Below are 17,911 nucleotides of genomic sequence, written 5' to 3'. Positions count from 1 at the left end.
AATGATATAAATGTTCCTAGGCTACAAAAAAAATTCTATAATGTAGGAGTTAAAATATAAAAATCTGTCTTCTTTTCTTTTATCTCTTATAACATTTTTTTTAACTTATTTTTACAAAAACAACATGATTTTAATAGAAATTTTGTAATAGATTCGTACAAATATATTAAACTTAGCTTAAAATATCTATACAAAAATTTATATAACATACTTAAAACTTAACTTTTTAAATAGTCAAGAAACTTGCTGAGAGCGGAATTTCCCTTTAATTCGTATAGATAAGTGAAATACTTCATATATGTATTGATGAATAAAATAGTAAAAATAAAGTAAAACACTCATTAAAGTATTTTATAACTTATATACAGACTTACACAGAGCAATACGAGATTGTAATGGAATATATAGTCAATGCAAACCATAAACACGAATTAATAACTAATGTATGTTTGCTTCTATACATTTTAATAAAAATTACCTTTCACAATATTTTCTATGATCATAAAAGTAAAATAAAAACGTCAACTACTGTCATCTGTCACTGTCAAATTTAAAAATAAGCTTAGTTTAAAGGTAATATGAAGGTAAAATTGAAACTTTTATCATGGGGATAATTCTATTTCAGTTTGAAAAACCTTAATAGGTGTTAATTAATAAAGCATCACTATTTTCAGCTTATTATAACATACACGCATAGTTAAAAGTATTTTGATATATTAAGTGGTACCAGAATGGGAAATGCTGGAAGCAATCAACCTAAAGAATGGCATAAAGACAACGCTGTCAAACAACTAGATGCTGGACCTTCATCACCGGCTAAAGAAGGTGAAGCATTTACATTTGATAAAAAAGTTGACGACGATCGCAGAGATGACGACAATAACATTGAAGATGGGGCTCCATACTATACAAAGGCAGTACCAGAAAATAATATAGAATACGAATCAAGAGAACGATCAAACACTTTAACAGATAGCAGTAATGTAGGTGAAGATATTAAAGTATTACCAACTGTGTTTAAGTGGGAGGGTGGAGGCAAACAAGTAAGTATACATCACTAGATATTACAATGTTATAAGAGCTATTGTATAAGAAGGTTGAATTCTGTATATATATAGTGGATACTATATGGATGGTACATGCATATAGTATCCATTATAGATAAAAGAAATCATTGATATTTTTTTTTATTTCATCTATGATAGTGTTTTTGTTGAGATTGGTGTTTAAATGAAACATACTCAAATAATTTTGTTAGATACCAAATCATTCTACCCAATTTTCATTTTAGCATATAGTAGAAATACTTGTTCAAGGAGTTTATGAAATTTGAAAAGAGCATATATATCACCATAATGATATATGTTCTCTGTAAAGACAAGTAATGTAAAGAGTAGCAAACGTGCAGATTTTGTTCTTCAAACATTTCCCATATTTACCTTTTTATTGGGTTTGGAACAAATTTAGAGTGCTTTAATGAACAATAATTTAATAAAAACTTGGAGACAATAAGAGAAAAAGGATATTAAGAAAGTGGCTATTTAATATGAAAACACATTCATTTAATACACTATGTATCAATGGTTTTTAAGAGTTTGAAAATAAAAGCAGTATATATGAAAATTTACCATTTTGTTTCACAATTTTTTGACATCTAAATATGTCCATTTATACTGTATTAACAATACAATAATAATAACAATACAATAACAATAAATATGTTCTAGCATAGTGTTTCTTTTATAAAATAGTGTTATGGATTTAAGTGTTTTAGGTTGAAGGGTGTTTCAAGGTAATTGATGAAAATTAATTTAAAACGATAATTGTTATGTTTATGACTTTTACAGGTTTTCATAAGTGGTACATTTACTGACTGGAAAACAATTCCTATGGTAAAATCTCATGGAGATTTTGTTACTATTATAGATTTACCAGAAGGTGAACATCAGTATAAATACTTTGTTGACGGAGAATGGCGGCATGATCCTGCTGTGGTAGAGTATTAGTAGTTTCAATATTATTTACCTTAAGGGATTGAAAATTGATCATCAGTATAGTATATGCTTTGCCAACCTAAACAGGAGCTATCATTTCAGTTTTAATTCTTGTCTATTGAAACAAAGTTAAAAATATCTTATACTTTTTGGGATCAAGTTGATAATTATTTTATCATAATTTATCATAAATATACTATAATAACATATTATTCAATTGTATCAGTAGATGAATAAATAAGTTATGGGTTCCAAAAATAGTAACGGTAAGTAATTATGGATTACAGTTGCACTACTAGAATGAATGATTACTTGAAATTTTTGATGGTTTTCTTTCTTTATTTATTTATTATTGATCTTTTAAAAGACAGAATAATAAATTATAATAAAACCGAATTCTTGTCCTTTATTAATGTCTAATGTTAATAACCTGTATTAGAAGGATATTGAGTACAAATCAGTAAATATGAAATTGTAAATTATAAAATAGTAATAAATAAATTTTCCTATAAGTTTATTTAACCTTAATTAATATATATAAAAAATTAATATATATTAATAAATATTTAACCTTATTATGTTTCCCAACAGTTAACTTTGTGCCAGTGCTTATCTATGTATGTGCCTCTGCCAAGAAATCATGGATTTGATGATTTTACCTGTAAATAATTTTTGTTAATTGTACATGTTAAAATGAAATACCAAAGTTTTACTTTTTCCTTTCTAAGAACATTCTAATAGACCTGGCCATTACCCAAACAAATTTGGTCTGTTTTATAATGTAATTAATTTTACACAGATAAAATATTTTTCATTAAAATAAAGGTATATTGTAACATCTCTATTTGCCTTTGAAACTGCTAAAGACTTTATGTAAAGCTCCAGGTCTCCCAAGAGGGTGCTGCTTCTGTAATTTGGAACCTAGGTTCTAATAAAAGAGAAAAAAGATGACTAATATGAATTTTTGTAAATAAATTAACAAATCTTTTGATATTTTTTAATCTTGTTCTGAACCTATTTACCAGAGTAAATAAATGTGCATAATGTTAATTTTTTATGTTATTGTCTGGTATGTAATAAAATTTTTTGTTCACAGAAGGTTATAGATAATGGAATGGGTTCAAAAAATAATTTGGTCACTGTAAAAATGTCTGACTTTGAAGTATTTCAAGCTTTGGCTAAAGATAGTGAGGGAATACACAGTGGTGCACAAACAGAATATTCACAGGTATCTATCTCATTAATCATTATATTTTATCCTCTTTTTATGTAAAACTTTAAAATACATGGAATTTCATAATTGAATTTACTTATTTTGAGAGAAAGAAAAAAATATGAATTATTTTTATCAATTGTTTTTAATGCCATCGAAACCAGCCAGATATAAAGAGTACAGCTAAAGTTAAATAAAAAGATTTTGTTAAAAGTGTATACACCTTTAATATTATATAGCTTTATAACATGCATCATACGATAGTGGATTAAAGATTATACTTGAAACTGTCGCAGCTTTTTTTGTCATTCCGACGTAATTTGTAATAATTAAACTTTTTCTTCTACAGGAAATACCGCAGTCTAAGCCTTGGGAAAAGGTTTCTGGACCTCCTATATTACCACCGCATCTATTGCAAGTTATTTTAAATAAGGACACTCCACTTTCTGTAATATATATTATTTCAAATTATTTGTTTAATAATTAATAGCTTTGATTTAAAGAATGATGATTTTATATCTTTTTGTTCCAGTGCGAGCCTACCCTATTACCAGAACCTAATCATGTTATGTTGAACCATTTATATGCTTTATCTATTAAAGATGGTGTAATGGTTTTATCAGCAACACATCGGTATAGAAAGAAATATGTGACAACACTTCTCTATAAGCCAATATAATAAATGTTCAAATATGAGAAATGTTAAATTATCTTGCTTATACATTGTTGTTATCGTTTAAATATTTAATTGTGCATATTTTAATTCAGAATTTTATAACATGGTACTAAACTATTTTAATATAAACAAACAATTTCATGATAGATAACTATATGCATAAAGAGGTTCTATGTCTTATTTCACAATTCATAGAACTGTTAAATAGGCTTAAGGAAGACACTGCACATTGCAATTTTTGAAACAATGTCTGTCAGGACAGCTAACAGCCCTAATATAATATGCTGAAGTACATAAATTCACATAAGTGTATTGTGTACTTAAGTGAATTTACCTTGATAAATTTAGACACATAAATAAACAATAATTTCATGATTTTGTGTGGGGGTGAGGTTAGTACATTCAAATATTAGTACTTTTCATGTATTTTTAGTTAATATAAAAAGGAAGTCTGGTGACTGTATTGTTTTTATAATCCTTTAAATAATTTTTTTTCTTTTATTTTAATATTCAGTGAAATTGTTCAAATATGTGGTAATTTCTAACATAAACTTCATGTTCGTATTAATAATTTTGGCTATCTTTACCGAAAATGCAATATTAAAACAATGTAGTTGAGTAATAAATATCTACTATTAAATTTTAGTTTTAATTAATCTTACACTAACTAGTACTAGATCCATTTCCATCTTCGCAAGGTTCGCATATGGCGACATCTGAAAAGCATTACAGCACGTAAAATGTTCTGGACTGCAATTGGTGAGCTAGTTTTACGAGCAAACATATGTTTGTGGTAGTCGTTTACCCCGATCATACTAGATAAAAGCGTTGCTGGATTTTTGCCGCCTCTTCTTGTGATATTAGGCAGACAATAGCAAATGACCAAGTCTTGGTCCAGAATGAGAAGGACAATAGAGGAATGAATAAAAGATCTTAAGAAGGACAAAAGAAGAGCGTGGAAATTAAAAAAAATGTGAAAAGTTATTGTAAATACGAGTAATGTCCCTGCTTACATGACAGGGAAGCACAAGAAAAAAAATCCGCATTTTTGCTAATGCTACATGGATAAAGAAAAAAAAAGGCGTATCCAATGCGGTCTGTTCAGTGGAGTGAAGAGAATCATTGATCACCAGCGGTGGGTACGAGTGGCTTTTAACGATATTTTTCGAAAAGCGTCGTCTTTCTTTGATATTAGAGATTCACATTGTCAATTAACATCATCTCGATTTTTTCCATGGCTGCTTTATGGGCGGGCTTTTTGAGTCAACAAGGCGGTACTGCGACCATCGGGTGGTCATTGTAGTCGATTCGATTGGTCGCGTACGGCGTGGATCCTGTCTCTTCTGCGAAGACATCCCTATTCTTTTTTGTCCGTCGCCGCATAATGTGGCGAAATACTAGGCGAGGCCGCAGACAATGACTGAGATTGCTACGAAATCTTTTTATTTGTTGTGACAATGGGGGCAGAGAACACGCAGCAAGACACCTGCGATTACAATGATTTCTATTCTTAAAAGATTTTCTATAAGGCGTTTTATGTGCCGTTTCATCCTCACTATTCAAGTGTTTTCATCCGAACCGATAAAGTATTGGAGCGCCTTTGAGTCACGATGGACACCGTCATACTTTTCTATATAGCACAAGACATTCCTTTTTTATATTCTGTGGACAGTGACGGAGATAGGCTAAGCTTACGATAAACAGATGGTTTGCATAGTTAGTGCCTTTGCGTGCACCGCGAGAAATATCGTCAGTCTTCTATAACGGCAAACCGTAGCCCCGGCTGCCGATAACATGACAATTTTTTCCTTGGAATCAGCACGATAACACTATCAGTAAATTCCCACCCCAGGACCACAAATATAAAATGGAGCACCAGTTTGTACGCCAAGTGATTGCCGAAACAACTCGCATGACTATTTCACGGAATTCCGTGTATTATTTGATGCTGTTTTTACAGTACAAACGATATCGGAGGATACTGTGGTTCGCAGCAGTTTCATTAGGTGACCTCCGCAGTAATCGGACCAGTAAGGTTCTAGGTTCGGATCGGCCGATTGTGACGAGACTCATTTATTCCGCACAATCATTAGAGAAACCTTTACTCGAACATCGTTTATAATGTTCGTTCACGTATGGCTCTTTCTTTCGGCGTAGTCATTAAGGCAATTTTAGGCCGTCTGGTATTATTGCTGTGGGATTTTTCCTAGGGCCGGAAGTTCTTGAGGTAGTAACAACATGAAGTTCATAGAAGAGATGTTTATATTTATACTATTCTATTCTATTGTTTTGATGAAGTTATGCTGCTAGCCCTTAGGCTTTTGCAGCTTCGTCGGATATGATTTAGCGGAGCGGAAGGGTCCGTGAACTATACATATATTCATACGAGTTTCGTCCGTATTTATATCGACCTAAATGGACAATTTCATTTCTGTGGAATTCCGATTTTCAATGCGCCGCTGATGACGCTATGTTGTTTCAACATTAAAATAGCATTCTCCTACATCATAATGTATATAGTAATAATTAATAAGTTATAGAAATTAACATGCATATTTTTGACAATTTATGAACAAAAACTAAACTAGATAGTCGACGAGTTTGTGATACCAAACGATACTTCTCTTTAATTCAGCTTCTTCTTCTTTCTTCTCTTTAATTGAGCTTCAAGTTTATTATTATTTGCATAATAATAAACTTGAAGCTCAAAATACATAAGCATTTTTTAAAAAAAATTGTAAATATTTGATGCATTATTTAATGTGGTTTTTAATACATCATGGGATTTACCGCGATAATCATCTATCACGTCTTATCGCTTACAATGCGCAATTTTATAATAATATATGCTTTTTATCACTGCCCGTTGTCATTTACTTTAGTTACGCTGGGTATGAAGTTGCGCAGAGTTAATGGTTAAATTTAATTTCTATTTCACACCTTTCAGCTAAGCCCCATGGCTCCTTTAATAACTTTTTTAACCTATTTTTGCATGATCAAAATTATAATAATTATTATTGTATTTAAGAACTCCTAAAATACTGAACACAGTAGGTATACTTTTACAATTTTTATTTAAACAATTTATTTGTGATATAAATTCATATATTAAAAGTAATGGGAATAACCCAGTGGCATACCTAGAACCTTTGGCGCCCGGGGCGATCTCCAGTTTGCCGCCCTTTCTATTATAAGTCAATCATATAGTGGTTTTTATAAATTAATACACATAAATAAATTACTAAGTTATTAAATCAATATTAATTATTATACAGAGTAAATTTTTTTACACATATTTGTATCCGCTCGTAAATATATTTATATAATAACAGGTTGTCAAATATCTCCCTTCCGCTTTTTTGCTCTTTATTCAATGCTTTATAAAAAGTGTTACAGTGATCGGATTTAGTTCAAATATGCGCCGTTTTGTTCGATAATCTGTTTCCATCTAGACGGCAACTTCATAATACCTCCCTCGTAGAAGCCCCCCTCCTTATTTGCGAAGAACTCGGACAGCCACTTTTCACAAACCTTTTTTAAGTTCAACTTTAGACCACCAAGGGCGTTTGCCATGGACAGGAACAGGTGGTAATCACTTGGCGCTATGTCCGGGCTATATGGTGGATGTGATAAAACCTCCCATCCGAGCTCCCGTGGCTTCTGACGAGTCATCAACGAAGTGTGTGGTCTGGCGTTGTCCTGGTGGAACACTACACCCTTCCTGTTGGCCAATTCTGGTCGATCGCCTGCTTCAAGCGGTCCAGTTGTTCGCAGTAGATGGTAGAATTAAGCGTCTGGCCATATGGGAGCAGCTCATAGTGGATGATTCCCTTCCAATCCCACCAAACACACAGCAAAATCTTCCTGGCCGTCAATTTCGGCTTGGCCACTGTTTGGAACGATTCATCGGCCTTCGACCACAACCGTTTTCGCTTGATATTGTCGTATGTGATCCATTTTTCGTCGCCAGTCACCATCCGCTTCAAGAATGGGTCGAGTTCGTTCCGTTTCAGCAGCATATCGCAGGCGTTGATTCGGTCCAGAAGGTTTTTTTGCGTCAAATCATGCGGCACCCAAACGTCAAGCTTTTTTTTTGTATCCAGCCTTCTACAGATGGTTTAAAATGGTTTGGTGACTAACTCCCATCTCCTGGGCGATGTCACGAGATGCCACATGCCGGTCTAACTCGATGTAGTCCATGATTTGATCGGTATTTGTCGTCACAGGTCTTCCGCCGGCTGGCTTATCCATGGTGTCGTTTTCGCCGGCTCTGAATCGTCGAAACCATTCCTCCGCGGTTCGAAGTGATAGAGTACCATCCCCCAAAACACCTTTAATCTCACGGAACGTTTCTCTAGCGGATTTGCCTTTAACGAAGGAAAACATTAAAATAGCCCGAATTTCTGCGTTAGTGAACTCCATGTTTACACGTCTATAACTGTTGAACGCAATATCCAAACTAATCATGCATAGCGTCGTTTTGTAGGTTATGTCAAGACCTTTCAAATTATGTATAGTATTGCCAGATACGAGCTCTGTAGCGCTTTGTACATAGCCGCGAAATTCAAAAGACAAAAAGGCGGAAGGGAGATATTTGACAACCTATTATCTACTCTCCTAGCTTTCATACTAGAAAACTCGTGTATAATGCTCCCAAAATTTATATTATTTGTAATTTCTTGTTCTATTGACAATGTTGCAAGATTTTGTAGTCTTAATTGACTTGAATATTGATATATCTCTTCAAAGTAATCATATAAACGATTCAAAAGAAATGACATTTATAAACTGATATCAATAAATTTTAGTAAGGAAAAATTGCCGAATAAAATCGTAAAGATCCTTTTACGAATTCAACGAATTTTAATGGATACAATGAAATAAAATGATTATCTTGTTCTTGAATAAGAATTAAAAATTTACACTAAAATGCATTTACATACACCGAGGAATAATATTCGAAATCATATAGTTAATCATAATTTATAAATCAAATATTAAACTTATAATAATCATACTAATCACTTATTATTCAAGAATTAAAATAAATATGAAATGAATAAGTTGCTTTTTAAAACTATAAGTAAATATAAAAAATGCCGCCCCAAGGTAAGTGCCGCCCGGTGCGGACCGCACCCACCGCCCCCCCTAGGTACGCCACTGGAATAACCTTTAACGAATTAAAAAAAGTAACAGGACACTCAAAGTACACTCATTAAACTTGTGCATCATCCTTCTAAAGTATTTCTTTTTGTAGTGAGACTTGTGTGCCAAATGTATGAACATTATTTTATAGTTAGACTTCACAGACTTATTCTGGTAAAGATTTTAATTATGTGGCACAAATCTTTTATGAAAGCTGTAGCTGAGGAATCGTAAACAAGAGATCCTATTTTAAACGACTCCTGTCTTTTCTCTACCTTTATTGATACGCATGCCATTTTCAAGTAACATTGTGTTCCATATGAGTGACAAAATTATAATTTCCAAAAACTGGTTCAAATACTTTGGTTTACCCGGAACAATAAATGACTATCTGTATTGTTCTGTATATACTAGTGTAAATATAATTTTAGAGAATCGTATGCGATTTTATGGCGGACAGTACCACTACATCGGACTGTCCTCTCCGCGGCGGCAACATGCGCGCCCTAGCGCATTGACGTAAGCCAGCAGCCTGGATCCCCGGTCGCTCGGCGCGCGCGTCTCACCTTACTCTGGGTTCGGCCGCACATCAGCGCATACGCAAGCACGCCGTAATAACTCTCGCTCCGACGCGTCTACCCTCCGACGCGCCTACCTTTGTATAGTGGTTGTGTGAACGATAAATTGGGATTTTCTCAATAGCATCCGTTTATCTCATTTCACCACCAGAATTTTATTATTATATGTCTTGTTTTGTCATTACGGGCTAGTTTCCGCAACCAAGTCCCTGCTATTGTGGACCTCTTGTTCCCCTATTTTGTGGGACAGGGACTTTTTATTTCTAATAATTTTTTTACATAATTTTTATTATTACCATTCTCCTCTTTCATATATCATATTATCTGTCTTACTGCTTCTTTCGTTCTACAATCCCAGTCTTTCTCTTTCATTCCATTAGCCGTACATCCACCCCCAACCACTACATTCTAGGTTTCCTTACAATTTTATTTATATCACATTTTTAGTGCAACATTACATTTATTGTTCATACATTTAACACATATTTTCTTTATAATTATCATATTCTGTTATACTATTCATTGCACTGTTTTTGGTACTACATTATTTATTTTCTTTCCTTATTTTAGTGTTTACTTTTCCATTTTATTCATATTCAAGTGTATTCGAATCTATTATTGTTTTATTTTTATCTATAACATTTATTGCCACCTTCCTGCAGTAGCTGAGGAAGCATTCTCTCTCCCTTTCTTCTTGCATGACGACCGAGATATTCCTCTCCTCTATCTTTTTGCCTATCCGCCATTCTGAATCTGCGCGCAGTCTTCCGAACGCCGGACAGTGGGCCACAAGGTGGACCACGGTCTAGCCCACGCCCGTTTCACAGAAGCACGAGGGGTCCTCCTGGAGCTTGAACCTGTGAAGGTATTAAGAAAACTCCTCGTAACCCGTGAAGAGCTGGGCTAAGACCGCATCCATATCGACACTGCGGAGCACGCGGTAGGCCTGCGTGGCGTTCGGGAAAAATATCCTCGTCACTAAAGCCGTAGTACCTTCCATATACCTCCTATTCCATTCGTCGAGCGACTCCGATCTCAGTTGTCGCTTGACAAATGAAAAGGGGCATCTCTCGTATTCAGGTCTTTTTTGCTCTTTAGAGCCGCGTCCTTGGCCAACCGATCCGCCCTCTCATTCCCCTCCATCCCCGCGTGCGCTTTCACCCAGTATAGTCTTATATCCTTCCCATTTTCTCTAACTTTCATAATATTCTCTTTCACTCTTAGCGCCAAAGGATGGAGGGTGTCCGATCTTGCGACAGTTTCGAGGGTGGACCGCAAATCGCTCATTATGGCGCATGACGACGCGGACCCGCTGGCCGCGTACCCTGATGCTTCCGCTAGAGCCAGCAGCTCTGCCTGGTATACAGTGCAGAAGTTGCCCAACTTGAGTTTTTTAGTATGCAACTCTGCGGCTTCCCGCATAACGTAAAACGCCGCACCCAACTTATCCTCAATGCGGCTGCCGTTATTAATTTATACCGAAATTACAAGATCGGCAGCCGCGGTGGTAAGTCGGACTTCCTCCACACTTTCCCCCAGGCAGGAGAACTCCACACCAACTTGACCAGACGGGTGTGGTAGTCTCAGGTAGCTGATCGGTCCCATACCACCTGCCGGGAACAACTTTTTTTTTATTTCAAATAAGCGGGCTGCTTCGTGAACCAGAAGGTCCAGAGGAAACAACCCGGCAAGTACGAGGGCTGAGTTCAGGGGTTCTTCTGTGCGAAGCCCCGCTGGACCGCGTCCAACTGCCTGCGGACCAGCAGCTTTCTAGCCGCCGGCGCCCATACACTCGCCGCATACAGAATTATCGGCTCCAGTACTGCCAGATACATCGTTCTGATCACCTCCGAATTCAGACTCCAAGATACCTTTGCAGCCCTACACAGCTGACAATAGAGGCCCTGTGTCTTCTTGCTCACGTTCTTCACACGAGTGTTGAACGTGAGCTCATCATCAACTGTGAGCCCTAGGATCCGGACTTCCCCAGTCCGGCCAAGCGGCTCACCTCCCATGTTTAGTAATGGGTAGTCATACTTCAGCTTATTGGTTAGCACCATCACCTTTATTTTGTGTGGTGCAAACCTCAGTTTGTTTTTGACTCCCCGTTCATGAAAATGAGCGAGAACCGCATTGGCCCGACTCGAGATGTCCTGGGCCTTCTGTCCCGAGAAGACCAGCAGGATGTCGTCTGCAAACGCCTGGCAGTGTGTCCCGGTCTTTGCCACTTCTTCAAGAAGATCCCTGCACGCACCCTAGGGGGTCCTAGTTTTTGGGGTAAATCCTTTCTGGCCAAGCTGATCTAATTTGGCGTCATGTTCAATACTTATAGCTTATAACTCCGAGGCTCCAGCAACTTTTCTATCTATAATAATTGGCGTCATATAACCTGGCTACACGGGTTATATCAATATGGTATTATCATACTTACGCTCGGACCAAAAATTACAAAATGTGGAAATAAAACCTAAATAATCTTCTTTTTAATGCCGTCGTGATTCTCGTTCTCGATTTCTTTCATGTTGTAAATCGGTTATGTAATAAATATACTGTAATTTATTTAAAAAAAAAAACAAGCAATATCAAGAACGTTGTCATTCTTTATTTTGGGATATGTACATACCAAAAAATTTTTACAATTTTTGCCGAGCTGTTTTCTTTAAATAGACTACATGATTAGTACTTTGGTTATTTATTACATTTATTTACTATCTACCCGAGAATGTCGTCAGAGGATAGAAGTATTTTAATACACAATTAAAATATATTGTACATTAACCTATTTATTTTTAAAACTATTGAGTGAAATCAAAAGTTCTGGGTCAGTGACCATTTTTCGTTTAAGTTTCTATCGAAACAAGCTTAAATAAAATAAATCCTATGCTAATTTTTACATAGTTAATATATTGGTATATTCTTTGTAATCTGTATTTATTGCAGCACAAGTAGAAAATACATTAACAAGAGACGTACACGCTTGAAAAATAAAACATTATCACTATCACTCTGCAAATATTTCTATACAAAATATTGTTGGAATACAACATTATTGCTATAGATTTATTAATATACAACCCTTCAAATTTTGAGAAGCATATGTTTTAACTTTATCGGAGGATTCTTCAAACGTTCTATTAACTAAGTTACGACAGTTATGAATAATATGCGGTAGACACTCATATTAAAATAATAAATAAGTGATCATACACTTAAAGTAAAACCTAATATACGTTTATAGACCGCAAATTCAATTAGCGTTTGTATTTTTTATTATACATTGCTATGTATGTCATTTACCAAAAAAAAAAACCTGTTAGGCACTATTTAGATACAATTTCTAACAGAGGTTTTCTATCCTTTTCATCTGGCACTGTCATATTATTTACAGGATTCTTAAAATACATTGCTACTGCAATACTGACTAGACATATGGATAAAATCGTGAAACCCGTAATTACAATATGAAACAGAATATAACACACTACAGCAGTGATAATAAGTTCCAAAGCGCTTGCATACGTCTTTAGAATTGAATTTAGATTTTTTAAGAAAAAGCTAGTAACTATACCAACTATTGCACTGTTTACAATTATTAGAATTACTATAACATCTGCTAGAGACTCCATGTCTTTAAATATGGTAATCAATTCACCTTTGTACATTAAAATAAATAAATTACAAATTACAGAGTTAAGATACATAAAAACATTTTGCAGAAATATATCAACGTTTAGACCTTTTGTTTTTAATATGTATTCATTGTAGGTTCCAGCAAGACAGGAACAAAAGTTTTGGAAGTTTATTGACAGAAAATATATATTGAAAATTTGTGACCACACGTCTTTGTCTTCCTTCGACTGTATTGAAGCTGCGTCAAAGTTTTTGATCATACATCCTAATGTTAAGATTCCTAAAGATATCCATTGCATTAATGTTAACTTCTTGCTAAATAAAAACTGAAAAATAAAACATGCAATTAATTGTTTGATTCCTATGGAATGCAATAATTATAATTTTTAATAATTATTAAAGGGTGTCAGAGGTCATAGTAGTTTGACAGTAAATTATATTTATTTAAGTATTAATTAACACTTTTGTAGAAGTTTGTTTGATCTTGCTGTAGATTGCATCAGTTAGTTTTTGTTCCTAGGCGCCGTATAGAACGGCCAGAGTACCCAACTCTGGCCGTTATATCTGACGCCAAAAAGTAGTACATTTTATATGATTTGAGGTTACTTTCCATCTCATTATTTAAAGTGTAAATATCGGACTTATTAAATGTACGCATCTAATTTCAAGTACACAGAAAAGAAAAATCTTTGTTTTTTTTTTTTTAAAATAAGTGCCCTGCTTTCCTCTTCATTTTTTACTATTAAAATGAATAATAGTAAAGTAATATATAATAAAAATAAAGTTCATTTCACACGTAGAGACTATTACAAGAAAAATAATCCCGAAGCTATAATGGTTGTTCGCTTTAGGATGATATTTGCAAACTTGTTTATATTAGGTCTTTACCTATGAAATAGCCGTTCAATTTTTTATTATATTTTTGTTAACCAATGTTGCCCATGATATCAATGCATCTCCACTATCTCAGTGCTAATTTCATGACGCCTTTCTTACAGAAATTAAAAGTACGGGAAGCAACTAACTCTGCAATGGCATTGTGTTGCGCCTCGAGCATCGAACTTTTACCCGACAAGAAGCTGTCCTAATTTAAAAGTCGAAGACTGACGGCTTAAGATCTAATTAGCACGGTTATTGAAGCAGGTATCCTAGGTATTGTAGCAGAGACCAACTGTCGTATGCCGTATAACAAGCACCTTATTAAAGCTATCCAATAATTTAATAGTTTTTCCATCATTGAGTCTAGTTCCTTGCAATACACATGCTAGCAGTAATGCTTGTACTGTTTGGTGAGAGCACCGAAATTACACTATGATCATCTCTTTCGTAACATTAAGTTTTTGTTAAGGGGTATTGCCTAGGTTCGGGGCCAGGATTTTACGAACAACATGGTTACCTAAAGATTGTCAAAAAAATTTATGGCATGATGTGGTTCAAAATTCCTTCTTCATCTGTTAGTCAATACAAGGCATACATCTACGTGTACGTCTCGTTGACTTTCGTTCTGATCGTGCAGCACCAATTTATAAAAATATTTTACTTTGCCAATTTGATGCAAATGAAACAGTATTGTTTTGATGTAAACATCGAAATCTGCTGCTAACTCAGCGGTAGATTGGAGTGCCGTAAGGTTTCACAATCGTCTTTGGTGACTTTATTTTGACCTCAACTTCAAGGTAATTATTCAGAAAAAATTTGCATGTTGGAAGCTATCAAACCAGTAACATGACGAGAGTTCGTTCGCTGTGTTCACTAGACACACATTGCTAATGTTGCTAGTCCGCCTTGATACCGCGGAACTCGTATTCTATAATTATTCATATTTATTATCATGTCCATAATAAAAAATTCTACAAATGCAGCGATAACATTAATCAAAAATTAAACAACTAATTTTAAAATTAGACTGCATGTAAGTGTATATGATTTAAATTGGGAATTATTGGCAGCCGAATATAAATTACAAATATAATGATCAGTATTGTAAAACGCAAGTTTATAGGTAATGACTTATTATTTAAAAAAAAAAACAATAAATTTTCATTTAAAAATTAAAACTTCCTGCATTTCATATTGTTTCAAAATCACCATGTGAAGCAGTTTTCTCTCTATATATATATAACAGCAAGATTTCTCAAAGAAAAAAATGACAATACTTTGCTAGGGTCTTACCTGGAATAGTAATGCTGTTAATACAACTCTGAATTGAAGAAGGATGTAGTATGATGTTGGATCATAATGTGATAAATTAATAAATGCTAAGTTATTGTAAAAACAATACAACAAGGACGGGATAAAATATAGCAAGAGAAGATTGTAGTTTGCAGCAATTGCTTTAAATATGTGTGGTTTATTTCTGAAACACATGATAACATTAACAAAATGTAAAACATATATTTTTTTGGTTGCAACAGGGAATGAGCAAAATTTTTAAGGGCCCAAAAATTAAATTGTATAGAACAGTGTCATTATTCTTATTGGTGAATCATGTCATTACAAAATCATAGAAAAAAAGAGTTGGGTGAAGTATTAGCCATTAAATTTGATTTATTTTCACTGGAAGTGAGTGAGAGCGAGCTTGTAATATTTACTGTACCTAAGTACACTATTAAATTTGAAAAAGACTACTTTCCAAAATTACCATTTTACATGGTTTTCTAAATAACAATTTTTTTTATAAATTCGTAATGTCATTTGTTGTCCTTTTAATCAAATTAACAAATATTAATCAATAACATTCTTAAATTTCTCCCATCTCAATGTTTTATCAGTTTTAAGATCATAATTCATAAATTAGTGCAAAAACAACTCGAGACAATATATTGAGCAGTGGTAGAGGACTGAGACTTGCAATTGTAAGTCGCAGGTTGAATTCTTGGGATACAATCTTGTGTAATTTACACTTGATGCATTAATTTTAAAGGATGCCATTGCTCACAAACAATGTTTCCAGAGGATTGGAAGCAGTGTCCTCAGTGTACCATAATACCAATTTGCCTGCCAAGTGAGGTATTTATTGTATATCCTCTCAAAGATATCTTTGGAGGAGGTGTATGCATTGCAGTCAACTTCTATGGGCTGAAATGATAATAGTCACCCAGTAAAGTAATTATTTACAGATTAAATAATGTACCAGTCAGTTAATAGCAGATATATCAATACATTTATTCTGATTTTTGGTTCATGGATATTTCCAAAGAAACCCAATGTTTTCCTTTACAATTCATATGCAGTGGTAGTTTAATAAATAAAAAAAAAACATCTGCTAGGGCATTAACCCACAATGTGCAATTATATTATATGATAATCCTTGACCAATCAGCCACTACTGTTCTCTTTTGTGATCATTGCATAAGCAAAATGTGTATTATATTGTTATATAGTACTTACTCTTTTTTTAGGGAGTACAAAGTAGCAGAAATAAATATTTTTAGCACTTCAGATAGAAATACGACAAGTGTAGTGTTATAGTCATAACCCCCATTCTCAGTTTTGGATGCTGTGACAAAAACCCCTAGAAAAATAGAAACATTTTTTTAAATATTATTCTTGAATAATAACGTAACTACTTGTATTAGCAAACAAATATATAATTGAAATATATTTACTACATGAATATAAAATGTAAGAATTTTTTTTATAATTATACAACAAAATATTATATGAAATAGGACTTTAAAATTCTCTAAGATTTCTTTAGTAAAATTTGTTGATGTTTAGTAATAACAAACCTTGGAACACAAATAAAATTATATACAGCGAAAAAATTATGACGGCTTGTTTATTAGGGAATAACTTGTTAAATTCCTTCATTTTTAGTAACTTTTAAAAAAATAATACTGAAGAAAAAAAAACCAGTTTATGTAAATTGTCGCAGCGTATTTTTGTCACATATTTGGTATTAATGGCAAAAAACAAATACGCTTATTTACAAAAATGTATACTTAAGCCATAATTTAATATTTATTAATGTTATAATTAGTCAAATAAATTGCTAAAATGTTTAACACGACAATGTAAATAAATTTTGAATATATAAACTATTAGAAAAACTTAACACTTATTTGTTTTAGTAACGAACTGAAAACTTGACCGATATGTTAGAAAAAAAGTCAAAACTGATCATATTGTTGTATTGCTAGTGCTTCTTTTAAAAGAACAAACTCTTTAAGAACATCAGATTTTTTATGGTTTATTTCGTAATAAAATTTTCATATCAATTTTTTAAACTTTTACGAATTAAAAAATATTTTATGGCGTTACACATAATAGAATTTTTAGTGAATTAGTTCATTAAAATAAAACCTTGTTTATATTTATGTTTATTAAGTATCATGCGAAATATCATTTAATAAGCTTATATAGTCATAAGTCCTGCTGTGAAAACTTCTTCTTCTTAGATTAAATAGAAAAAAAGAGTTAATTAACAAGATATATAAACAGAAAGTAATCGAAAACATAAATTCGAATAGGTACCTTAATTTCTTAATCATAAATGTCATAACTGTTGGGCTATGAATAGCTCTATTATAATTCTGCTCTCAGCGGTAACGTTTTTTTTTAAGTTATGTAACATAAGCAGGAAATTAGTAGTATAATAGGTGTAACATCTAATTTGAGTAGTAGATTAGTTTACATAAAAGTATGTCTATCCATGTTATATTTATGGCAATTC

At 33.4% G+C, this 17,911-nt stretch overlaps 3 protein-coding genes across 6 annotated transcripts in view; 1 reads left to right on the top strand and 2 right to left on the bottom strand.

Moving 5' to 3' along the window:
- ATPsyndelta (ATP synthase, delta subunit) overlaps window positions 1-17,911 on the bottom strand; it is a 212,332-nt gene that overhangs the window by 63,708 nt on the left and 130,713 nt on the right. The gene's annotated exons all lie outside the window — the stretch shown is intronic.
- On the top strand, window positions 508-4,460 carry alc (5'-AMP-activated protein kinase subunit beta-1). 4 transcript variants are annotated; one of them, XM_068776298.1, is made up of 6 exons: window positions 508-573; window positions 675-1,043; window positions 1,848-1,994; window positions 3,091-3,222; window positions 3,557-3,655; window positions 3,740-4,460. In XM_068776298.1, exons 2-6 carry the CDS (start codon window positions 732-734, stop codon window positions 3,884-3,886), a joined length of 837 nt encoding a protein of 278 aa, XP_068632399.1. In that variant the 5' UTR covers window positions 508-573; window positions 675-731; the 3' UTR covers window positions 3,887-4,460. The 4 variants fall into 4 exon arrangements, with proteins under 4 accessions (XP_068632399.1, XP_068632400.1, XP_068632397.1 ...); XM_068776299.1 differs by having other exon boundaries at window positions 514-584; window positions 3,094-3,222; XM_068776296.1 differs by having other exon boundaries at window positions 514-584.
- Window positions 12,208-17,297, bottom strand: senju (UDP-galactose transporter senju). The gene is made up of 4 exons (XM_068776448.1): window positions 16,968-17,297; window positions 16,627-16,750; window positions 15,409-15,592; window positions 12,208-13,562 (listed from the first exon to the last, which is right to left on the bottom strand). The coding sequence occupies exons 1-4, from the start codon at window positions 17,047-17,049 to the stop codon at window positions 12,927-12,929; spliced, it is 1,026 nt and encodes a 341-aa protein (XP_068632549.1). The 5' UTR covers window positions 17,050-17,297; the 3' UTR covers window positions 12,208-12,926.

Source organism: Battus philenor, unplaced genomic scaffold (assembly GCF_028537555.1).
Source record: "Battus philenor isolate CCGP_79_NKW_IND1 unplaced genomic scaffold, ilBatPhil1.0.hap1 SCAF_12, whole genome shotgun sequence".
NCBI classification, from domain to species: domain Eukaryota; kingdom Metazoa; phylum Arthropoda; class Insecta; order Lepidoptera; family Papilionidae; genus Battus; species Battus philenor.
This window is presented reverse-complemented; position numbering and strand designations above follow the sequence as displayed.